At 41.1% G+C, this 26,312-nt stretch overlaps 1 protein-coding gene across 4 annotated transcripts in view; it reads right to left on the bottom strand.

The window, feature by feature from the left end:
• Positions 1–2,249: 2,249 nt before the first annotated feature.
• Positions 2,250–26,312, bottom strand: part of ARHGEF6 (Rac/Cdc42 guanine nucleotide exchange factor 6) — a 126,916-nt gene continuing 102,853 nt past the window's right edge. For 3 of the 4 annotated variants that reach the window (XM_023198878.2, XM_023198880.3, XM_023198881.3), the window contains 12 exons: positions 24,253–24,312; positions 22,157–22,303; positions 19,242–19,328; positions 18,351–18,429; positions 17,192–17,337; positions 15,992–16,129; positions 14,395–14,415; positions 13,087–13,180; positions 11,797–11,886; positions 8,787–8,886; positions 6,227–6,281; positions 2,250–4,921 (listed from right to left, as the gene is read on the bottom strand). In XM_023198878.2, the coding sequence (XP_023054646.1) occupies positions 4,781–4,921; positions 6,227–6,281; positions 8,787–8,886; positions 11,797–11,886; positions 13,087–13,180; positions 14,395–14,415; positions 15,992–16,129; positions 17,192–17,337; positions 18,351–18,429; positions 19,242–19,328; positions 22,157–22,303; positions 24,253–24,312 (1,158 nt within the window). In that variant the 3' untranslated portion in view covers positions 2,250–4,780. The remainder of the gene's footprint in view (positions 4,922–6,226; positions 6,282–8,786; positions 8,887–11,796; positions 11,887–13,086; positions 13,181–14,394; positions 14,416–15,991; positions 16,130–17,191; positions 17,338–18,350; positions 18,430–19,241; positions 19,329–22,156; positions 22,304–24,252; positions 24,313–26,312) is intronic. The other variant, XM_023198879.1, reaches the window with a different exon arrangement.

Genomic DNA, 26,312 nt, shown 5'->3' with positions numbered 1-26,312 from the left:
CGTGCCATCACGCCCAGCTAATTTTTTTTTTTTTTTTTTGTATTTTAGTAGAGATGGGGTTTCACCATGTTGGCCAGAATGGCCTCGATCTCCTGACCTCATAATCCACCCACCCCAGCCTCCCAAAGTGCTGGGATTACAGGCGTGAGCCACCGTGCCCAGCCGAAGTTCTATATTTAGGAATGTTTCTTTAAAAGACGATGACCATTGATTCCCAGTCTAAGGGGCATCAGCACACAAACTTCCCCCTTCCATATTACACTTTCGCACTCCTCTGAGTCATTCTTCAAGCAATTCAGCAACTTTCAGGAACACTAGCTAAATATGTAGTTATTTTTCCCTGCCCCACTCCTGCAGTTCCACTGAGTTATCTATAAGGTAGCTGCATCCATGGGTCTGGAGATTAGGAGAAAAGTCAGAATGGAAAACTGTGGACATTGATAAATGAAGTTATGGGGGTAGTCAAGGTTGTCCAGGAATAGTCTACGGATTGGAAGAGATGAAGAAAAGAGGATCAGCAATGTTCAGGGGACAGCCAAATGAGGCAGGTCCAGCAAAGGAGACTGAGGGATGACTGAATGAATGCCAAGAAAGTGTGGGCTCATGAAAACCAAGGAAGGAGAGATTTATCAAGAAGGCAAGGGTCAAATACTGCAGAGACGTCAAGATGAGGATCAAAAAGCCCATGGATTTGTCAATTATAAACTTAATGGTGACTTCACAAAGGTGGATGGCTGAGGTAGGAACCTTAGCATGAACCAAGTGCACAGGAGGATATGTGACAGAGACAGCATGAGTCCGACAGGCAGACAGACTAGGGTTTCAAATCCCAGCTCCACCACGTACTATCATGTTACTCAACATCTCTGTGCCTCTGTTCATTTATAAGTGGAGATAACAATAGTAAATACTTAATAAGGTTGTTGTGAGGCTTATATGAGCTTAATGGTGTAAACCACTAGTACAGTGCCTAGCACACATGAGGTGCCATGTTCTATCTATTGGCTCAGAGCAGGAATCATAAACCACTGAAGGTATCTCATGCAGGAAGATAATTAGTTGTCTACAAAACCACTGGGCTACAGAAGTGGAAGTAGGGGGAAGTCAGGAGGCTGCCACTGGACTAATGGCTTCAAGGTCATATCATTGCAGTTGTGATCCACATGTTAGGAGGCTGCTGCCACCACTACAGTCTCTCACTCACAAAGCTGTAAATAGACACACTGCAATGTGGAGTACAAAAGCCACAAACACATCTTTGGAACCGCCTGCTGGCCACCAAACCCCAAGAAGATAGCCTCTGCCCAACTTAAGCCTTCCAAATTTTGTTGGCAAAAGTGAACATGTATCTGAATCCACATTTTATCCAGAACCCTAGCTGGAAGGGAGTCTGGGAAATGGATTTTTCAGTCTTTATGTTTTTGGAAAGAAACAGAAAAGGGGTAGGAATGCATGTGGAGCAGCAGATAATTTCCACCTCATCAATCTTTAAGTGGAACGAATATTTTCATCCTGAGTGCTGACACCAGCATTCCAACTGTGGTCAAAATATAGGATTATCACTGATTGACAAAATCCTGCCAAATTCAAAGAGGAATCAGGACAGGAATAAATATCAAGGGATGAACTTGAGCAGGAAAATATATTTTTCTCTAATATTGAAAAGCAGGCCGGGCACGGTGGCTCAAGCCTGTAATCCCAGCACTTTGGGAGGCCGAGACAGGCGGATCACAAGGTCAGGAGATCGAGACCATCCTGGGTAACACAGTGAAACCCCGTCTCTACTGAAAAATACAAAACACTAGCCGGGAGAGGTGGCAGGCGCCTGTAGTCCCAGCTACTCGGGAGGCGGAGGCAGGAGAATGGCGTGAACCCGGGAGGCAGAGCTTGCAGTGAGCTGAGATCCGGCCACTGCCCTCCAGCCTGGGCGACAGAGCGAGACTCCGTCTCAAAAAAAAGAAAAAAGAAAAAAAAGAAAAGTAGATGGTGAGCAGGGATATAGTTTATAGGTTTATAGGTTTGGGCCAGAAGAAGAGAGGTACAGAAGTTAAGGAAGGTTCTATCTCAGGCCATGTATTATCTCTGTAAAGTTGGGAGCAAATGTCATCTGCCCTGAGTGAAAAAGGCTGAGACTGGCTAGAGGGCTTGGTGAGAGCCGACTAGCTAATGAGGGAAATGAGAGAGGAAGCTGACACAGCACAAGAAATCTTTCTGCACACCGGCTAGCAAAAAAAGAAGCAAAAGACTTATTTTTATAAAGCACTGTTTATTTTTATGTATTGAAAATGTCCGTTTTAAAAGTCTTCAAAATAAAAACAAGTTAGAAAATTTGAGCTTGTGTTAAGAAGGGACAGGACAGAAAAGGAATCGAAAGGCCTCTACGGGCAGCAGTTTAATTACAGGGCAACAGGAACCCATTTATAGAGTACTGTAAACAACACAACTATGGCGACACTGCTCTCAGGTTAACATGGCTTCATTTCCTTTATATTATTGTTTAGTGTGTAAGCATGGTTACCACTCTGCACAAGCTTTGTTACCCAGAGTACCGAGGGCCCCTCGTCAGAAGGGCCCAGTGCCCAAAACATGCATATGTACACATCACTATAAAATGAAGACCTTTCAATATTTTCAGCAATCAACTAAAGTATTTCATCATCACAAAAATGTTTCCTACAGATGCAGTTTGCACATTTATTGCAAGCCATTGACTAACCACAGAATGGCCAGATGTGAAGATCTGTGTTGATGTTGTTATTGGTGGTGGTAGTAGTGATGATGTTTTTAATTTTTAAGTGAAGGATGTTATATCTAAATGGCTGTGCTAAAAAACAGAACAACAGTCATTCCTAGAAATTTCTTTACTCTTCAGCTTCCAAACACGGCTGTGTGTGGTTGGCTGATGTTGGACTGCAAGAATAGTCCATTTCCTGTGGATGGTGTAATTTCTGCTGTGCAGCAAGCAGACAACAGCCCTGTACCACATAGCTATGGGACCTTGAGAGTCTCAGTACCAAAAGGAAAAAGGGCTCCTCAGCAAGCTGGGGGTTTCAAACTTCAAGTTTTGCTTTTTCAGAGACAGGGGTGTCTCTCTGTTACCCAGGTTGGAGTGCAGTGGTGTCATCACAGCTCACTGCAGCCTTGACCTCCTGGGCTCAGATGATTCTCCCACCTCAGCCTCCTGAGTAGCTGGGACCACAGGTGTGGGCCACCATGCCTGGCTTCAAGTCTGGTTTTTAAACATTTGCAAAACCCACATTTATAGGCATCCATCAAATATATTATAAAGGCAATTTTGATCAGCCCTTTGGCCTCACTTTCCAGTGACCTCCCCCATCTCGCCAAATTTCTCTTGTCTTTGGGGAAGAGAGGGGTGAGTGGCACTGAGCCTTAGGCCAACTTTCAATGGTGCTGAATTTGGATGTGTGCTGTTCTGTGACTGTCTTCTAAACCTGGTTTCTCACGGTTCTAGTTTCTGGGATAAAGTGGATGGTGTGATTCAATGAGCAACTTGAGTTAATCAGTCCAAATAATCCAGCACACAGCTACTAGAGGGGCCCTTTTGTTCTGGATGTACAAATTGGACCAGAAGCATATTTCTGCAAATACTGCTTAGAGTCCCACCCAAAGAGGCCAATGAATATTACAACTTCTCACAGCATATATGAGAGAGTAATAAAGTGAATGAAAACTGTCTACTAGGGCACAGTATCTCCTTAATGCAGATTGTTTTGAAGGATAAAAGGTCACAGTTTGAATATGCAACGGACATAAAGTAACTGCTCACAGTCTAACTACATTTTTTTAAAAGTAAGCAAAGCACATACATACTAGTTTACACACCACTTGGTACGGCTGGCTAAAAGCACTGGGGAAATAGAAAACTTACACACGAGGCAGAAGATGAGGGAAAGAAACCTATCATGCAATGGGAAAAGGCGGTCAACTCTGCTACTGAAAGGGAGGATTGTCCAGTAGAATTTGCTGATGGATTTGATGTTGGTGTGGGTGACCAGAGCTTCTGCCCCCCTGAGTTACAGTTTACATGACACAAAAGGAATAAGCGTACTACAGTTTTCTTGGTCTTAGAGACAACATAGGGCAGTAATTTTCAAACCTGTGATTGAGGGGAGGCATGTGATGGTCTAAGGAAGGGCAGCTGGATCACTGGGCAGATGTGTTTGTCTTTCATCCTACTCTAGCCATAGTCTGGAATATTTGCCTTCAGTAAATTAAGTACTAAGAGGCTTGCAGGTACAGGAAAGCACTGGGGGAAAAGTTGGGTTCACATTTAATAAGCCTTGGCCAGCTGCTTTGCAAGGGCAGCCAGCCCAAAGAATGTGACCTGAGGGCAATGGCTGTTGCAGAGGCACTGTGAACTGAAGGCAATCTGAAGACCTTTTAAGTAACTGGCCTGTGTTCCCTTTCTCTTTCTCACTGAATGGAAAAGACTCTGGGGCCATTTCTACCACCACCTCCTGCTTTTTCCCCTGTTGAAAAAGAAATGAACAGCCAACCAATAACCAAACAACAGCAAATGCCCAAGCGCACACACGTGCGCACACACACGCACACAGAGGGCGGAGAGAGGGACAGAGAGAGAAGAGAGAGGGAGGGATGAAGGGAGGGGGAGAGAGAGAGAGAGAGAGAGAGAGAGAGAGAGAGACTGAGACTCAAACACAAAACAAAAGCCAAAGAAGTGAGCAAACTGAGTCAAATCATTCAGCGGGACATTTCAAGATGCCCTGAAGGCACACTCCACCCGGTGGCACAGTGATGGTTATGGAAGAATTGAGGTCTTGCTACTGGACTCGGCTCGAATACACTCATCTGTTTGCTTCAAAAGCCTCCGCACCAGCTTTTCTAGGTCCCTTCTTGACTTCAATTCTTCTTCCAGGCATTGCTTCATTCTTTTATTTTCCTATGATGGGGAAAGATTTGTTGATTACGAAACAGAGGGGGGCCCTTCCAAGGGCTCCTCCTGCTCATCCTCGGGGCAGCTTTCATCACTGACTCTCTTTCCTTCCTCAACCTTCCCTCCCTCAGCATCTATGACAAAGCAGCCTGTCAATCCTCCTCCCTGTCTCTGGGAAACCTTTTGGATTCTTCTTCCCTGCCCTGACCCTCTTCTAATTTAACTCGCTTTTCACTTAGTGTCACTTCTCTTTCAATCCAAGTGTCTATTAAGGGGACTCCCAAATATCTGTGGTACTGACCTCATGTCCTGAGAATCAGGTCCACAATCTCAACTGCCAGCCTGGTATTTCTTTTTATTATTGTTGTTATTTTGAGAGATGGGGTCTCACTCTATCGCCAGGCTGGAGTGCAGTGACATAATCACGGCTCACGGCAGCCTCAAACTCCCGGGCTTAAGTGATCCTCTCACATACCTGAGATTACCTGGCAGCAGCTTGGTATTTCCACCTAGATATGTCACCTTAAACTAATCAGGTCCTGAAGTGAACTCAGTATCTCTCTCAACACCCCACACTTCTCCTCCTCCTGTGGTTATTGATCCCCATGAAGGAGCACCACCATATGCAACTAGACACCCTGGGAAGAAGCTTCATCTTTAATCCCTGGCTCTTTCTTAATCTTAAAATCATATTATCCTTGTCCGTAGGTTCAAACTCTGCAATACGCCATCCTTTACATTCGTTTTCCTCCTCCCCAGCCTCATTGCCCTGCCTCAGTTCAAGACTCTGACAGGTCTCACCCTGAGTTTTGTAAGAACCTCCTAAGTGGTCTTCTAGTCCCTGATCTCTCTCCCCTCCCATCCATCCTTCACTCTGTCACCAGATACAGTCAGTCCTCACATACAAGGCACAGTGTGACAGTGTCCATCACTAAGCCATATCGGCAGTGATGCTGGACCACATCGGCAGAAAAGCCCACAAACCATGATTAATGGTTCTCTTTACACTTACACACTGATGAATGACTAGTCTTTTCTTAAAGTCTGTTTATGGATGTCAGAGAACAGGAAAGTTGTAACTAACTTTGGGACTCTACTGTGAACTACTACATAGAAATACAGGCAAGACTCAGAAATTTAAATTCAAGGCTACATGATAAAATCAACAAAACCTACCTTGATGACACAAGGAAAATAAAAATGCCCCCTCACTACCTTCCTCCTAGGCCTTCCCTGAAAGCATGGGCAGTGTGAGGCAAGGAAAAGAGAATGGTTCTGTTACCCAAGAAAATGACTTTTATATTTTACTACCTGCTTCAGTTCTTTGACCTCGTCCTTCAAGGCGTAAACAGTATCGACAAGGCTCCTAGAACATAAAGATAAAATTCAGAGACAAATGGCTTGCACTGAGGTACTATTAAAATACTAAACAATAAAAGTCACTTTATAACAATACAGATCCTGAAAAACAGTGAACTTTCTAGCTGATTGGGAATGGTACTGCTCTAAATGGCTTCCATCGTCTTCATTTTGGTGGAAGAACAACCACCACCACACATGCTTAGCTAAATGCAATGTCATTACACTTTTTCTAGACTTCCCTCCTCCTTTTCTACTCACTTCCCAGCTTGGGTGAACAAAACACAAGAGACTAGAGCCCATCACTAAGTTTTTCTTTTTCTAGCTTTGTTGAGGGATAATTGACAAAGGTGTACAATGTGATGTCTTGATATATGTATACATTGTGAAGTGGTTACCACAATCAAGCTAATTAACATATCCATCTCCTCACATAGTTACCTTTTGTATGTGTGTGGCAGAAACACTCAAAATCTACACTCTTAGCAAATTTCAAGTATACTGCATTGTAAACTATACAGTCTTCCCTCCCTCAGTATCCATGGGGTATTGGTTCTAGGACCCCCATGGATACCAAAATCCACAGATGCTCAAGTCCTTAATATAAAATGGCATAGCATTTGCATATAACCAATGCACATCCTCTCACATACTTTAAATTATATCTAGATTACTTATCATACCTAATACAATGTAAATGCCATGTAAATAGTTGTTATACCATATGACTTAGGAAAAAACAATATGGTATAACACAGTGCATACATATATCAAGACATCACATTGAACACCTTTGTCAATTAGCCCTCAACAAAGATGGAAAAAGAAAACCTTTATTAGGTATGAAAAAAATCTGTACATGTTCAATACAGATGCAACCATCCATTTTTTCTGACTTTTTTTTTTTTTTTGATCTGGGGTTGGTTGAATCCACAGATGCAGAGCCCATGCATGCAGAGGGCCAACTGTAGTCAACATACTGTACATTAGTTCTCCAGAACTTATTCATCCTGCATACCTGAGATTTGGTACCCTTTGACCAACATCTCCCCATTTCCCCTTTCCCTTCAGTCCCTAGAAACCACCATTCTGCTCTCTGTTTTTAGGAGTTCGATGTTTTCAATTCCCATCATAAGGTTTTGATTTCTCTAGCTTTGGGGCAGGAATGAACATCACCTATCATATAATGAGAGGTATCAGAAGACTGCCTATTCTACAATATCTGTGCTGTGACATTGCCCTCCTCAGTTCTCCACTGCACATGACACAAAGTCAGAGGCATTCTTTCTGGAATATCCCAGTCAAATATTACCCAAAAAAGGATGAAGCACCCTGGCTGGGTTGCGTAATAGCCTTTTCCTCTCTGGGTCTCTCCCTGGACAAAGATTTTGGAGATCTAAGTTTTGGTTCTGATCCTGCCACTTACTAGTCCTCTGTTCTCCGGGAACCAGTTTCCTTCTCATCCTCCCTTCGTCTTAGTATATTTACATGCAAAATGGGGATAAACGCACATTTTCTGAAAACCTCACAAAGTTGTAAAAATGAATATAGTTATAATAAGAATTAACTATCATTATTTATTGAGTGCTAGCCTTTATACTTACTTCATTTAACCTCACAACAACCCTGAAAGCATTACCATCATCTTTATTTTACAGATGAGGAAACTGAGGCACAGAGAGGTGAAGCAACTTGCCCCAGGTCACACAGCTAATGAGTAGCAGAATTGGGAGCTGAACCACATTGTTTTTCGCTTGAGCCCAAGTACTTAACCATTTTGCTGTATCACTTCACACACCAGATGTAAAATGCATCGACAGTGCCAAGCACCTTGAAATATGCTGTCCCATGCAAATTTCGGCCTGACTTCAGAAATGACTCAAGTTTAGACAAATGAATTATTTGGCTACTTTGTGTTAATTTTATGAGCCAGAAGGTACTTAACCTGATTTTCCCCCATTAGGTCACCCACACTACTGTGTAAAGGTAAGTCAGAGACATAATTTCCCTGAACTTCCCGTACCTCAGTTTCTTTATCTGTGAAAGTGGTGAGAGTAATGTTTATCTAACCGGATTGCTGTAGCATTTTAAATGATGTCAAATATGTGAAAGCACAGCTTCTGACTCAAAACATGTGAGTGGCATCTGTCTGGGCAGGGAAATCGGTTCTGTGGCTGGAATTCCCAATTACTTCCTAAACCCATCCAGGGTACTGATGTTCCCATGTGCTCAGAAGCAGCTTCATGGCTGGGGAGCTGGCTACAAGGGTAGCTGCCAGCTGGAGCTGCTTTGGAGGGCTCTGTCACCTCTGCCTTTCCTTCCTCCTTCGTTTTGTTAGCGGGCAGCCCTCTAAAGTCTCCCAAATGCATGCTCAGCAAAGCAGGCCGCATTCCCAGATAAGCAGGGGTTGTCCCTCATCATCATCATAGATTCTCCATGTGCCCCACCGTCCTACCAGACCTTCTTGCCAGCTCCAAGATAAACTAGGCAAGGTTTTGCCTGCTCTACTCACTTTTCTTCCATGATGGTCTGGCCGTTGCTTCTGGTTTCTTCAATGATGAGTTTCTCTTCCTCAGGGAGTAGGACTTGTGGAATGGAATCTTTTCGAGTACCTACAAACAAGGGTTGCAAGAGGGAGGAGGAGGGAGAGTTACTAGTGAAGAGTAGAAATAGTGGATGTTAGTTGCTTTCCACTATTGTTACAGAAGGGTCTTTGTTCATAGCATGTTGCTACATTACACCCAGAGGACAGTCACCCATCATTTGCTGACTAAATTTTCCTGACATGAGAATTCTAAATGGCCAAATACACTGATTCAATCTTCCTAAGGTGGGAAGCATTTTGTATTCAGAAAAATAAAGCAGAAGAGCCCCTGTAATACCTGTCCACAGCCAAAACCTCCATTCTTTCCTGTTTTGCCTCCTCCAGAGCAAAGAGCTGACCAGTGATCACTCTTCCCTGCAAATCCCCAGGAAGGACACACTACATCCTATGCTACAGTGTTTTGTCATTGTAGTAAAAGTCAGGCTGACAGTAGCACTGCACTGAAACACAATGTGCTTTAAGGGCCTCAGAAGCATCATCACTCCCATTTGTTTTCTCTACAGTCTTATAGGGTAAGGTAGATATGCCTCCTAAGACCATTTTAATCAAGGGTGGAGTGAGGTTTGGAGATTACCACATCATCAGCAAAGATGCAGATGTCCTCTGCTCAGAATGTCTCCAGGCTCTGGGACAGAAGAGGTGACACAACAGGCATGGGGACCCAACCAAACAGCTCTCCTGCACCTCCCTCACTCTGGATCCTTCCTCTCAGAGCTCAGGTGCTTAATCTTTGGTCTCCCTGAGTCACTGGCTTCCTCTCTTCTAGGCCAAGTTCCTTCAGAGGTGTGCACACTCACTGCCTTCACTTGACCACCTCCCCTTTCTTGAGGTGAGATGTGTCTCTGCCTTCTCCAGTGCCTAGCACTTTGTAGGTGCCTAATACAGGTGGCCCCCCATATCTGCAGGTTTCACATCTGCGGATTCAACCAACCATGCATTGAAAATATTCAGAAAAAATAAAAAGCAATACAAATTTAAAACCCAATGCAGTATAACAACCATTTACATAGCATTTACATTTATTAGGTATGATAAGCAATCTAGAGATGATTTAAAGTATATGGGAAGATGTATGGAGGTGATATGCAAATACTCCACCATTTTACATCAGGGACTTGAGCATTGCCAGATTTTGTTATCTCTGGGGGTCCTGGAGCCAATCCCCTGCAGATACCAAGGGACGAATATAAGTGGAAAGCAAACTGACTGAATGACTGGCTGAAAGCAGTAAGAGCTGACGGTAGTCAGTTCTAGAGAAACAGGACTTCCAGTTAGAGAGGGATCGAGGATAGGAGGTCACCACGATGCTAAATGATCTGCTGTGTGACAAGCACAGTGCCAGACATCTTCCACATGTAAAAGGTTGGGTAGGGAGCAAGGGTGAAGATGAGTCTTTTTAAGCCAGAATATCTGGCTGCACCTCCCAGCTGCAGACCCATCCACTCCGTCAAATGTAAAAATAGGTGGTGCAAGAGGAGATGAGGTCAGATTTTGTAGAAGGGATGCTTCTGGTATCTCTTTGTCCCCCTCTCTTCTCTAGTTCTCAAAACAAAAACTGCCCTCACTTTCCTCTCCTGGCTCCTTGAAACACGTTATCAGAGCTGTGCATGCCCAAAGCCACAGCCAGGTTTTCTCTGTGAAGCAGAGTGTGACAGTCCTCTCTTCATGGCCAAATGTGTCAACTTTCACATTGAATTCCCTTTCTTTCTTTCTTTCTTTCTTTCTTTCTCTCTTTCTTTCTTTCTCTCTCTCTCTCTCTGTTTCTCTTTCTTTCTTTCTCTTTCTTTCTTCCTCTCTCTCTCTTTTAATTTTTTTTTTTTTTGATGGAGTCTCACCCTGTCACTGGAGTGCAGTGGTCCAGTCTTGGTTCACTGCAACCTCCACCTCCCGGGTTCAAGCGATTCTCCTGCCTCAGCCTCCCAAGTAGCTGGGACTACAGGTGTGCGCTATCACACCCAGCTAACTTTTGTGTTTTTAGTAAACACAGGGTTTTGCTATGTTGCCCAGGCTGGTCTTGAACTCCTAGCCTCAAGGGATCTGCCTGCCTTGGCCTCCCAAAGTGCTGAATTACAGGTGTGAGCCATCATGCCCAGTAGAATGCTTCCTTTATGTCAGCCTTAGAGATGCATTACTTTGAAAGAATATGTCAAGGCACCTAAGAAATCCCCTCCCACATTCAAATGATTGGTCACTGGCTGTCCAAAATTCATTTCTTATGCAGGTGCAAAAACCTCACAAAAGGTATTCTGAATGTCTATAATAATGGGAGACAAAAGACATAATCGAAGTGACCTGGCTTTTAAAAAGCATAAAGATGAATCAGAAAATATTATCTCGCTTTCGTTTGTAACCTGAAAGTTGTTTGGGGAAATACCCTAACCCAATAGCTCCCTGATAAATTGTATACATTTTGGACAACCTCTGCTAAGCAGCTACATTTCCAGATTTTCAGAGCAACTTTGAAACTTGAGTTTGGTGAAGATTGCTCGTTTAAATATGCAGCTGATCAAAGATAGTATTTTGACTTCCTTTCCAAATCTGCCTATAAGAAGAGATTAGCATCAGTTCACAGACACAGGAACTCTCTGGGCCCTTTAATTCCTAACTAGTGTTGGTGAAGGTATCTGTGTACTTCAAAGGAGAACAACTTTTAAAAATTTTTTTCACTTCTATCACCTCCAACTCTTTTACTCTTGCATCTCTCTTTCTGGGTGAAAAACAACAGTGGGTAAACAAACCGCTTGGTAGCTAAAACCACCTTATCTGAAAGATGCAGTCCTACACTACTCCTCTGCACCAAGTCACCTGCTTTCCACACCCTGCAACCCGTCTGGGTTGCTTTTCTCTTTTTCTAAAAGACGCTAAGCAGTAAAGAAGAAACGTCACTCACTAGAGAAAGTAGTTTGGGGGAACCTACTTGAGCCATGGCCTTGTTGCAAGTTTGCACTGGTGCAGTAGGCTTCGATCACTTTAAGGATTTGAGCATCCTCTTCCAGAGCAGCTGTACCTGTGAAAATTAATTCATGATGACTTTTCATAGATACATGCCTTTCGACCCTCAAAATGATGCAGTGCACTCTACTGCCTGGGACTGGCTTCTCTGACCAGTAGAGTTTATGAAAGGCAGGAGAAAGAGCTGTCCAACGCTGTTTATGGAGAAGAGTGACAGCATCCTCATGGAGCTTTGGAGTCAGCCTCAGTGAGCTCAGCTTAGTGGAGGGCCTACTCCTGAAGCCCAGAGCTCTACACTGGGAACCAGGGTAGCGGGGTGGTGTTCTGTCAGTGGTCTCAGTGAGGCCAAAATCACAGCACTGAGCTAGTTGCTAGCTTAGCTCCCATCGATATACCCCAGCCTTCCTCTCCTTTAAATTTCAACGTTCGCCTTTAGGAAACTTTCCCTCATTAACCCCACCCAATTTTCTAACCAGTCAGCGTAGTCACTCATTCTCCCTCCCCCCTCCTCTTCTACTCCAAACTCATTCTTGCAATGGCTGGATGGCAGCACCGTGTGAACATGCCAATGTGCATAACCAAGTGTGGGGTGGAGGGTGAGGCATGCCAAAGCTGTGGTGGAGCAAATATTTATCCAAACTATATTCCCAGCTGATACACATAATTCTGCCACCTCTTTGGGAGACACCGCTTACTCCTTCACATGTGTCCTAAAGTACCTTGTGTCCCAAAGTACCTTGTTGACAGCCTTATAGCCAAATATGTCCATATCGACTGGCTGACTGACTTTGCAGTCTGTCTCCAAATGAAGCCATGTTTCTAGATGTGGGCAGGCTGATTCCCTGAGTAACTGAGCATCACTGAGCATGGGAGTTCGGGAAGGACTTCAGCCTTCCGGTCTATTTAGTCTATCTCCCTAGAGAAAAATATCTCAAGTATCAGAAACTAAGAGGGAAAAAAATGTATCCGTAAGAAATGGGTCCCTTTAGAGGTTCTAAACCAGGTGAGGCAAAATGCTCAACACAAAAATGATACAGATGACATCTGCCTGAGATGACATGAAGTGCAGCTGTAAGAAGCTTATTCAAATGTTTAAGAAGTGACCAAAGCTTTCCATGCATTCTTCTTTATATGTAAAAGACGATGTCAAGAAAAAATTGCTCCAATCATCTGCTTTCAAATAAATCCTCACATAAAAGAAGATTCTCATGTTAATTTATCCATAAACAACTTTCAGAAAGTACAGAACACATACTTTTCCTAATCACATATTCCTCCTCCGATGGTTTTCTCTCAGTCTTCCTTTTATGAAGAAATTTCTTCATCGTTTTAGGGCTTTTACTAGACTCCTGTAAGGACAGAGGTTTCTTAATGAATTAAAATTCTCCCTCAAAAACAAAAGTAAAAGCACGAGTGAAACTAAATAGAATTCCTCTCCCTTATTTTGACAGTCTCAGTTAGGAGTACATCAATGTTTAACACTATGCACAATTAAAATGGTTCCAATAAACTCTAAAAGGTTAAATAAAACAGAGGCAATGACATTATCTTCTCAATTTGCACACAGGTGGGACTAAGAGTGGAGTGCCTACTGAAGATGTGGCAGATGCTCCTGGAGGCCAAATGGCTTTAGGGAACCATCTGCAGAGAAAGTAAGGGATGTCACCCTAAAAACGTAACAGTATTCCTAATTTGGCTTACATTCCCCACTGATACAGTTTTACGGGAACTAAGCCACTGTAACCATTAATGTAGTATTGATCACTTTTCAAAGAGCTTCAGAGCTACTTAAATAATTCTGCTTTAGAAACAGTCCCACAAAGAAGAATATAATTTCCATTTGTGAGACAGGAAAACTAAGGCAGAGAGAGACTAAGTCATTTTTCCGCAGTCAGAGAGAAGAATCAAATGAAGGATTTCCTAATAAATAATTTTGGGTTAGAAGTAACACACCCACAGCCAAACTTAATTTTCCATATATAAAGCCATGTATTTAACTAGTAGACAAAATAAATGTATTGAATTTGTTTTTGCCATATGAGTAACCAGCAGGTCAAAAAAATACTCATTGACAATATCCTTAATCCTTAATCCAATGATCTGTAAACAGATTAGCAACTTAGACTTAGGAAAAATCTCTCATGATCACCTTATCCCAACTTTCCAAGAAATGTGTATACATGGAGCATGGATATTAATTATTAATAGTAGCTTAAAAATATAGGAAACAAATCATTTAATTTATTTCACTCAGCCACAGTACTTATACTTGAAAAAAGACAGATATGAAAAACTCTCACATGACAAAAACAACAGGAAAAAGCAGCATTTAAAAAAAAAGCAGGAAAATGGGGCATTTTAGGGCATTATGACATTTTTATATGTATTTCACACAAGCCCGCTTGCTTTTTCAACAAAGTACTTACATGTCAGAATTGCATCTTCATATTTTAGCCACCGATTATAACAAGGGACAAAACAAGCATAAGGGAAAGCTTCATTCAAAGGTTACAGCACAGCATTATGATGTCACTGTAAGCCAAAGATATTGTTCTACCCTTACCTTTAAGATATAAGACATCCTCTACAATGAATATGTAAAGAAAGAGAAGATGAGCGTGAGAGGTCGATGGTTATAATGACCAAATCCACTTATCAATAATTCTAAAACAACATTTGAAATGTTAGTGTTATCATAAATTACACGGAGGGAATATAATCACATTTCCCACATTAGTTTCAGATGCAATATTATCATGCAAAAGCCTGAGGAATACAGTTCTGTGCAGAATTACAAATGCTGAAAACAACTGAAATACATACTATCTAGTAGGAATATATTAATAACTCTTTTCCCCCAGCAGAAACGAAGTGATCATGCCTTAGTTTTAATAGATTAGTTATGTGAAGGATTAAGTCAACTTTACTCTTCAAAGCTCACCTTAATTTGAACTTAGTAACTGATAATTACAAAATATCCATCATTAAAAAGGAGACCTAGGTAACTATGAAGTGGCACTCCTGGTTTACATAATCAAAGAAGAAAGTTGGATGATTGCAAGAATTGCAGGTAAATTTCCAAAGTAAATCTATGGGACTGCTTCCTGACCAAATTCTAAATAGAGTTATATAACAAAGATTCAGTTCAAGGGTTGTTTGCCCTATCATGTCAAGTTGAAAGGATCAAAAAATCCTCCAGTGTCCAAATATTGTCTTATTTTTACTGCACTTAGAGTTGATAGCAACAATTAATCGAAACAAAAGCATGGTGGTTTAAATCAAAACACTCAAAATTGAGCTGAGTCTGCATCACTCATCAAAACACACATTTGATCTAGAAATATATGCTGCCTTTGCCCCATAATTCTAAGACTCATCTCATAACTGTCACAAACTTAATCTTCACCCAACAAGACTGATTTAAAGAACAGTTACTAATAAATGAGTATCTTTTCTGAAATCTGAAATGATTTGAGACAGGTTAGGGATAAAGCCACTGCTTGGATGGAAAAGTAATACTCCACACAGTTACAGAAGCTAGTGAGTGACACTTCCTGACTGCAACTTCAAGAGAAATAAAAAATACACAAAACCTTTAAATCCCCACACTACCCAAATATCAAATGGCCTTTAAGGTTGTCTCTGAGAAGCCTCTTTTTAAAAGACACTCCTTTCATCAAATTCTTTTCTCATTCCAATTGAAGCAAATATCACTTTTACAGTTTGGACTCATAGCTTGGTCCCATAACACTTTACTAAATTGGTTCAAATTGATCAAAATGATCCCAAATGCTGAATTAGGTCTGCTTCATTGGCAACTCAACTACAATGAAGTGGCTCTTGTTTGAGATTTGTGTACATCATTAATGAATCTAAAGAATTATCATAATAATCATTAAGGTAAACCAGAGGCACTTCAGGAGGAGACTGGGAACACTCAGGCAGTGCACATAGATCCTGTAGATATTCAGTACATATTTGCAGATGGATAATGGGAAACGGAAAATTAAGAAACCAAACAAATCACTGAGTCTAGCAATTCAAGACTGACTCACATATAACACCTATCTTAAATTCTAGCACATTCCCACAGAACTATTTGTAATAAGCTATGAAATTAACTTTTCAGAAGCATTTTATACCATAGGTAGCAAAATTACCTCTTTATAACCTAGTGCTGCTGATGGTCTAAGTGGAGGTGCAGGTCGTAGACAACTTAAACTCCACGGTTTTATAATTTGAGGAGGCTCCAAGGGTCCTCGGGGCTGTCCAGTAGAGCTAAAAGACTGGGAAAATGTCTGATGAGATGTTGGCAATCTGCCATCTGAACCCGACCTTGTGCCACACAGTGAGAGAACAACAATAGCTTCATTGGATCAGCAAAGACAGCCATAGAAAGGGACAGACGGAAGAACAAAAGTCTCCAGTTTGAGAACTGGCTCTTTCCAGTCAAGATTATGGGGTCTCTAAGAAACAGCACAAAATTGACTCAACATTCCATGATCCTGTCCTCTCTTTCTCATCTGGAATTTAATTAATTTAATTTTCTTTCCTCTGTAAGGAAGGAAAATGGAGTAGCAGCAACATTTGAGTACAGTGATATGTTTGGCGCTCTGGTAGGTGCTTAAATAGATTATTTCATGAGAACAGCCTAAAACATAGACTCAGTCAAGTGAAGTAACTAACTAGTAATTGGCAAAGCCAAGATTTGAACCCAGATCTGAAGCCAAAGCCCATATTCTTCCGACCACAACACACAGTGCTCAAAACTGGAATTTTGGCATCATAGGTTTTTATGTTAACAAACAACACAGCGTATCTTCCATCTCACTCAGCAAGTACAGTAAAATCTCATCAATTCAAATTCCGAAGTCTAAATTTGTGATAACTCAGAAAGAGACAATGCTAAAAGTTTACCTTTGAAGAAGGTTACTGAGCAAATGTGAGAGCATGAGTGAGATGACATGGAGATGTTTAAGTACTTAGGGAGGTAAACTATTTGTTTCTACTTAACCCATTGTTAGTAGGAGAGTAACCACTGCTCATTGAAATAAGCCTTGCTTATCATTAAAATATTTTAGCAGGACTTCTGGTTAGAAATACTTTGCTAGCAGTTAGTTGGGGTACCTGAATACTGTCAAACAGAACTGCACACCTCTAAGTAAACCTTTTCATTAATTTGGATGGGCCTCATAATGAGAAATCAGAATGAGTGAGGTTTAACCGTACTTCAAAATCTACAAATATAGGCTGCCCAAAAGGCTGAGGGTGTGCTTGCTGCTTCTTCTAAATAAGTCTCCAGCGGGCAGGAGTTGATGAAAGACTCAATAATCTCTGGACAGAACACATGGACTACTTACGGAATGAGCACTGCATGATGACGATGAGGTTTTGGATAATGAACTGCAAGAGGCAGGTCCTCTGATCAGTCTGTTCAGCTGCTCCAACCATTCCTGGAAGTCCTGGTTGTTGTTGCAATGGACCACAATTCTCTCCACCATGTTACCTACATCCCCCAATTATGATCAATTTGAAAACAGAAGGCAAGGAAAAACTTGAGCTTCTCCCATTCATAAATACACTTCATGCAACTAGGACTTGGGTGTGTATTTTCAGGGGTTTTCATACCTATGGGATAACCCTGTTGAAATTTCTATAGCAGAAACAGATAACCTGTGATGATAAAGTAAATAAATATTCATGTCTGATTTAGAAAACTGTCCTTGATTTTTACTGCTTACAGAAGCTTAAAAGTAGTGTAAAACTTCACTATATGCAAACTTGCAATCCAAAAACGTAAGTACATAGTCCATCTAGTTAAGTCTAAAGTGGGAATATTGTACTGGTTACCCCAGTATCAACGTTGGAACAAGATCCAACTAAGACTGTTTACAACCTTTTGGCAAATACCAAACCTTAGGCTCCTTCTTGGGAAAGAAGAGGGTAAGGCCATGATCCCAGTCTTAGCCACTGTGCCATATCAGCACCAACAGTGAAGCCACTACATATAAATGACACAGGCCTGGCAAAAGGGATCATAAGCTAAAATGTCAGGGAGCATTACTGAAGCCTGGCATTATGCTCAATTTGTGAAGAACGTTTGATACCTTTTCAGAACTTTTTAGAAATACAACCAAATCTTACTAACTCATGGGCTGATGATAAAATTGCTGATAAAAGTCCATATCTTTGGCTCTTCTGCCACCAGGGAACAAATGACAGAGGGGAAGAAAATTGCATTTACATCAGTCCATTTTGTTATTCTTTAGCTCTCACAAGTAGCTCTTATGCAACAGAAGATTGAAACTAATGGCAAAGCCATGGCTTTTGAATGAGAGGCGATTTCTCTGTGCTATTGCTGTACCCTAATTATCCCAGGAAATGGAATATACTTTGCCATGCCTGCGTAAAATTTGCTCGTGGCCTATGTAACTGAAAATAATGGCATTTATTTATTAAATTCCCCTTCATTCCAAAAAGAATTGGAAGTAGTTACATGAAAAAGAGAAAATTACCTACCAGTGATTTCAAATGTGCAGTCATTCCCTTCAATTTCATCTAATCTAGTCACCACCGTTCCTGCTATTGGTATTTTTCCCTATTAGAAAAAGAACATTCTCATTAATTCTGCAGTCATACAGGTCTCTGTTTATTTCACTTAGATTTTCTGACCCTCTCGGCACTGCAAAATTATGGCTAGACGTATTTTTCCACTATGTCAAGAGCAGATAATATGATTCCCTGCTGTAAATTTTAATCAGACTAAGAAAGCAAGAGGAAAATGTGGATTGTGTTTGGCTAACACACCCTAAACTATAAGATCAGGATTTACAAAGCAGTTTCCTTTTCTAACATATTTTCATAAGAATCAGTAAAAAAAAGTGAAGGCTCAGATGTTATAAAAACTACTAAGTGTCAAGCCAAGATGTAACAGGCAATAGTAAATAATGCTCTATATCTTGGGAGTTGACTGAGGGACGTTTAATTTCCTAAGGAATAACATGCTTCTTTAGAAGCCTGTTATTTAACGTGCTTCTTAGAAGCCTGAATCATGTGCTGTGACTATAATAAGACAAACATAGGAGCAGGTCCCAGCTTTATGTTTTCTCAGCAATAATGACATGGGCCTGTACAATACTGCTGCTAATTTATCTAGTTTCCATTTATGCATGCAAAACCTAGTGCATAACTAAAGCGGTGGATATATTCAAGATAAACTCATTATACTAATACAAAGGTCTTTGATCTAAGGAACATCTGCTCTTACAAGCTCTTTAATTACAACGAAGGGTCAGAACATTCTGGTTCTCCTGGCTTGAGCTTTTAATGCCATAGTGGAGATACTGCATCTGGATGGAAACCTGTTTTCATTAGCGGGTCTGCTATGTGTTTTATGTGAAATCTACTAACCTGATAGATAAAGCCACTCATCCGAGGACTTGCAGATAACATTATCAGGACATTTGAAAATAACATAAGGTACCGCTCCTCTTTTTCCTGAGAGACAATGAACAATAACACATGAAGAACAGAATTGGACATTTTATCTGTTGAGAATTTCTGGAATCACTGCCTTATAACATAGACCTTATATAAACAACTGAAACATTAACAATAATTTTTTTAAAAAAGATACCCAACTTGAAAACACAAAACTAGTTGAATTTTACTTTGACATGGACATAAACCCACAGTTTATCTCTCTTCTTCCTATACGTAACAATTAAATACAAATAGCCCTGCTTGCTTTCCATGTATGAAAGTCTGAGAAGTCACCACAGTTTATGCAGCCGGTGAGATGTGCTAGACCTGGGCACAAAATAAGTCTCCAGGTTCACAAAATGAAAATATATTTTACTTTGAAAAAATGGCAAAATGAAGGGGTTTTCAGGTGATAAGAAATTTAGTATGCTCTAACGTGTTAAAGTCATATTCATAAAATTAACTTTAGTCATTAAGAACAAGATAATTATTGGATTTATGTAAAACATAAAAGTAGATACACTTTTTTTTTTTTTTTTGAGACGGAGTTTCGCTCTTTTTGTCCAGGTTGGAGTGCAATGGCACAATCTCGGCTCACTGCAACCTCCACCTCCCGGGTTCAAGCAATTCTCCTGCCTCAGTCTTCCGAGTAGCTGGGATTATAGGTATGTGCCACCACTCCTGGCTAATTTTGTATTTTAGTAGAGATGGGGTTTCTCCATGTTGGTCAGGGTGGTCTCAAACTCCCGACTTCAGGTGATCCACCCACCTTGGCCTCCCATACACTTTTTTAATGGCACTGAGGAAACCTCGACACATGAGGGCTGCTGTGAGCCCCTTCAACAGATATGCAATTAGTATACGCAAAAATTACATTTGGCTTCCATGCCCAGTCATCTTAGCTAAAATTATCCTTATGCCTGTCTCCATCTCCTTCCTTCCACTTGAGAAGAGCAACCCTTCCAGGCTAACTATTCTAACAAGTGCTCCACATTCTCTCACATCTTTGTCTCACTTAGTTTTCCTCTACAGACATCTCCTCTTCTTCTCCCAGCATCCTCTTCTGTTTTACTAGCTTTTCCTCTTTTTCTTCAACATATGTACACCTCCTATCCTAACAGACCTTGGCTTGCCCCCATATGGCTCTTTATGCATAATATCCCATTTCTTGACATTTTATTGCCAAATTACTTGCTGCCTTCATTTTCTCTGCATTGATCCATCCCTAACTGCACCCTCCTTGCTCTTGCAAAGTCATCAATAACTGCCTTCTAGCAAAATCCAATGGCTTCCTCTTGGTCCTCACATTCCTTGCCCTCTGAACCTTCAGCAGCAGTCAGCACACTGACCATTTTCAAATGCTCCTCATGGAATTTCCACGACACCATGCTCCCCCAGTTCTTCTCTACCTTCCTCTTTGTCTTTTTATTTTTTCTGGCACTGATTCCTCCTGCCTTCACCCAAGAGGTTTATCCCAAAGGTGTGAATGACTAATAGTTAGATTCACTGCATTAACCTTCCCTGGGGTATCTGCATTTTAAATGAGATTGCTTATTAACCCAAAGTAATGAATCTCTGCCAAAGACGTGTCAGAGAGTGTAGGAAGATGTTTTGGGAGAAGGAAGACAATTCTAACACCCGATAAATCAAACCAGGTGCCATAATCAACCTTTCTCCCTTTCCCTGGCCCCTTCTTAAAAGAAATAATCCATCTTCAGCCCCCCCCCCACCCCCACCCCCCGGGCTTCTCTCTGGATATTTACTTCCTAGGAAGGCACATCTGTTAGGGACATCTAAGTCTCTGCCTCTAACTCTGACCTCTCACTCACATTTCCGTACTTCGTTAACAGCTGCCTATGGGACATCTCCACCCAGATATCTACAGGTCTAAAATTACATTCTTCATCTCCTCTAGCCCAAGGGCACCACTTCCTGTTGACTTTCCCTTCTAAAGATGCCTCCGATTTGCCCCTTCTCTCCATTCCCTCTGTCACCACTGTCTTAGGGGACTCCTCACTTTCCATCCCAGCTGGCCTTTCTGCTTCTCGTCCATTCCCTCCAGTTCATTTGACATATATGGGTGTCAGATTAGTGTGAAACATCCCTTTCAGAGTGTTGTTCTATGACTCTGGACTCTTTCATTATTTCCCACGGCCTGCTGCATCCATCTGAACTACTCTTGCCTGATGTCAAGCTTCTGCATAATCTAATTCTACCTGACTCTATCAGTCTTTTACTATGGCCAAGTTGCTTCTTTTGCTCCCTACAGGCTGGTTTCCTTACTGTGCTGCAGCAAACCAAAGCCACATTTCTGTTCTCTCCTAAGTAACAATGACCTCTGCCTTGTGAAATCCTCCCCTTTTGTTTTTGTGCCCCCTCCTCAATTCCTGTCTCCATAAGGTCTTCTTGATCTCTCCCTCCTGTGAACTTTTATGGACTCTATTGTTGAGAGTGCAAAATCGAACATTGACTATTTGGTTTGTTTGCTAGTTGCAACTTGCGTTTTAGTCTGTTTTTAATGAGTTCTTTGAAAACAGGGATCATTGCTTGTTCTTTCCTCTTATCTCCCACAGCACCTAGCAGAATGTTGAACAAAGAATAGGTGTTCAGCTTCTGATTTCGATGTTGTACCATTTGACTTTGGTGGAAGAACAAGGAAGAAAAACTACTTAAGAGGCTCAGGCAGGAGAATCGCTTGAACCCAGGAGGCAGAGGTTGCAGTGAGCCAAGATGGCACCACTGCACTCCAGCCTGGGTGACAGAACAAGACTCTGTCAAAAAAAAAAAAAGGAAGAAAAATATGAAAGATGGAAGAAATGATGTTGAGATTTGAAACACCTTACCTCACATGCTCCATACTGCACCATTACTTGCGACATAAAAATCACACTTCCCAAGTTTTTAATATCTTCTCCTTCCCATGCCTGAATAGGTTCAGACAGTATCTGTAACTCCAGCTGTTTTCTCTTCCTCAGATCTTGACATTGCCCCTACAGAACCAAAGCAGAACATAATGGAATAGGAATTCTTATGAAATAGACTAAAATAAGACCAAAGTAAGATGTGGCTTCTGACTCTTTGGTTCCCATTGAGTCCCTATTTCCTCATCATGAATCCCATGACCACGTCTGTTTTTGATAGACAGAAAGATCCACTACCCTAAATCTCTAGGCTTGAGCCCCCAAAAGTTTTGTGAGGGAGGCCTATTTTTCATTTTGCCAAAGCGTCAAAACAAAATTCTAGAAAGAGCTTACTTCTCCCTCCCTGTAAAGAACATGGGAAAGCAAGCAGCCAAATCACACTGACCAGAGCCAGGTGAGGACCTAGTAGATTCAGATCTACTGGTTGGTGCCCCTGCTTGAGCTCCTCTTATGTTGTCTATCTTTGCATAAATAGGGCTTTAGTGACAAAATAATTGTATTTCAAACATATGCTCAATTTCCAACAAGGTAACATCCTGAAAATAATAAAAAACAAAAAATTTCTCCTGGATTTATAGTGAAAGAGAAAATTAAATTCTTTATGCCACAGTGAATCAAACTGATAATGAAACCTAGGCACTACTGTACTTTGTTTAAGGACCAAGATTGCTATGAAAAAAAATACTAAATTAGTTTTTATTTCTAAAAGGATTGGAAAAAAGAGATACAACTGAATTTCATGATGACATACTGAAAATTCAAACCAAGAAACAATTTACAGTTTGCCAACACTATGTGGGGTATGAATACTATATATATATGTATATATATAGCTTAAGACACTGAGTTTATCTTAGAGTAATTTAACAGCATGCCTTCCAAATTGAATACAAAAAATAAGCACATGGCTAGTTTTGTTACCGTTTCCAAATGAATGCAAGATAATATTCTGGGGGGTATATTTTCTATAAAATCTCTGCTGTCCCTTTCAGCTACATGGAAACTCAAAGAAATAAATTCACTGTACACATATTTTAAGAGCACCTATAGTAGGAATAAATATACTAAACCATCAAGACAAGTTATATAACATAATCAGAAAGAAATATAGGTTTTCAAAAAGACTCATTTTACATTCCTATTTATACAAGAAAAAATAGAACCATAATTATAATAAACACTGTGGGTTTCACTGGGTTGTTCTATTAGCTTGCGCCATGTAAAACTGCCAATATTGGACTGTTTTTGGCATATAACAATGGCAATTTCAACCTAATACTTAGTCTGGTCTTCAACTTGCTGTTCAACTACAGACACGTCAATTACTGATCTTTCAACAAGGATTAATAATTAAACATTAGTCCAAATCACTTATAATGCTACAGAATTCTGTGAAATGAAGCTAAGTTTAATCAATTGCCCAAAATGAAGTTTTCTTTCCTCCTAAAATGGCACCAAGTGGTTTTATATCAGTGGGTTCAAGAAGATACATTAACCATCATACTGAAGATACAAGATCACAGGTACTTTTGATAGCAGCCTATATAAAGCAATTGCATTTTAGTACTTTGGGTTTTTTCCCCCCTTTTAAATTTGATGAAGGATTTCTTCTTCATATGCAAAGAAAAAACTCATACCCTTTGGCATAACTAGTTGAATCCAGTATTGATGCAAATCAGTGAATGACGAGTTACACAGACTCGTCATTAGGTGAGCAATGGGGGTAAAGACAAAGAGACAAAAGGAAACCCCCCACCTACACACCAATGCTTAATGTGGCTTAATGTGGCTGAGACTGTAAATGTGATTGCTTTATACCCTCAGTCTGGCAACCTTTCTTAGGTAAGCATGATTTTTGGAGGACAAAATTAAATGAAACAATCACTGCTATACTGTCATGAAAGCTTATTATTTCCATTCTAAAGACCTTTGTATAGGGAAAGAAATGTTACACACAAATCGTTCTTTCAAGATAGAGTATACAAAATGGAGAATTGTGATTTTAAAGTATCACCTACCATGAGAGTTTTGAATGCTACGATTGCTTTCAGAATATCCTGGTGATCTGGATGAGTATCCTGTCAAAGGAATACATTTGAAAACAATGTTAGAGGAGAGAGGATCAGCAGTTGCCAAGGGTTAGGGGTAGACGGAGGGTATGGCCACAAAGATAGCAAGAGAATTTTGGAGGATGATGGAACTGTTCTGTATTTTAATTGTGGTCGTGGTAACATGAATCTATACCTGTGTGAAAACTCATAGAACTGTGCACCAGAAGAAAAATATTAATTTTACTGTATACTAATTTAAAGATTAAAAAATAGAGCAGCATGGAAGCATCTGGAATCTCGGCAACTCTAATTATTAGGTGATTTAGAAATTAAGAGAGTTGGTAACGCATAATATATTTAGTAACTGTGTAGCAAAAGGCAAGAGTTCCCATTTCCCTTTTTGCTATTATACTTTGGATAATGACTATTTAATAATAAATATAATAATCAAATAATTATTCGGGGGACATCATTAGGTCATATTGTTGGTAGATGACAGAAGGTAGGGAATGGTGGAAACAAGAGTCGTGGTTAGAGAAAAATCAATCTATCAGCCGGGCATGGTGGTGCATGCCTATAGTCCCAGCTACTTGGGAGGCTGAGCTGGGAGGATCAGCTGAGCCCAGAGGTCGAGGCTGTGATGAGCTGTGATTGTTCCACTATACTCCAGCCTGGGTGATAGAGTGAGACCCTGTCTCGAAACAAACAACAACAACAAAAATCCAAGAGAAAAATCAATCTAATTCCATTTCCTAAAATGCCTCCATTTTCTTTCAGCAGTGTGAACATGGCAGATGGGAAAAGATTCCAAGTTTCATACCATATTTTCCTTCTTAAGCAAGCTCTTACACATGGCCTGCAATCCTATGGTACTTGCAATTCCTAAAAGTGGACAGATTCAAAAATGGCTTAGAGGAATCCACAATTCCATAACTGTTTATGAAGGGAAGATAGAGATTCCTCTGGGTAGATGTGCACCTAACATTGGGGCATATGGGATATGACCTTTGGAACTCAGCTGGAGTAAGGGACGACTAAATTTCCTGCCCCACTAGTCTCAGGTGATAAAATACAGAGCTGAACAGATTAAGGGCCTGATATAAGCCAAGAATGACATTGCTCATAAAAAGTAAGGTTGTATTCCTTTACAGTAAAATTTATCCTTATCCAAATCAACTGACAGCCAAGAATTTCAGGTTTTATTCTACTGTTAGCAGCCATGCCAAATGCTCTGAAATCTGCACAAAGTTTACAGTGGCGAACTAGTACTAAGGGCTTGTATTTTCTGATGATGGGAAATGAGAGGCAGCCAAAGACATGTGACCCACAGCAAATGGAGGCAGGAGGAGAACAGACTCCACTACAAGAAAGGCTGAGACATAGGATCCAGGCAGCAGGAGCGTCTGGGATTTGTTTCTCCCCAAACTAAGTGCATATTTGTATTTCGACACTGAAAAGTAATAGAAAGTGAGGCCACTCGTTTCTGGATTTTTGTGATAAGCAAGGAGGGGCAAACCTCAAACGGTTCAGCAAACTGGTTTAGCTTATGGAAAGGCATCCAGAGGTCAACACCTTCCTGAGCCCTAACTGAAATTTCACACTGACAGGCTTTGCTCACAAGCTCCCCACTGCCTCCAGCTTTCAGGCAGGTCAAATACCCTGAGAATGTGGTTTCGCTCAGAGAACATGCTTTCAATCCTGACAAATGCTGACAAGCCCGGCAGAGTGCGGGTGCACCCTTTTTCTTTAAAGATAATCAAACCCCTTGAAACCTCAAAACCTTTCCCCAGACACAGGAAGAGCAACTAGGGTAAATGCAGCCTCCTCCAGCAGGCCCTCCTCTCCCACCCACACTTAAATCCCCCATGAACAATCACAAAAGAAAGCCTCGGGCCGGGCGCGGTGGCTCAAGCCTGTAATCCCAGCACTTTGGGAGGCCGAGACGGGCGGATCACGAGGTCAGGAGATCGAGACCCTCCTGGCTAACACGGTGAAACCCCGTCTCTACTAAAAAAAAAAATACAAAA

This window comes from Piliocolobus tephrosceles, chromosome 12, assembly GCF_002776525.5.
Source record: "Piliocolobus tephrosceles isolate RC106 chromosome 12, ASM277652v3, whole genome shotgun sequence".
Taxonomy (NCBI): Eukaryota; Metazoa; Chordata; class Mammalia; order Primates; family Cercopithecidae; genus Piliocolobus; species Piliocolobus tephrosceles.
This window is presented reverse-complemented; position numbering and strand designations above follow the sequence as displayed.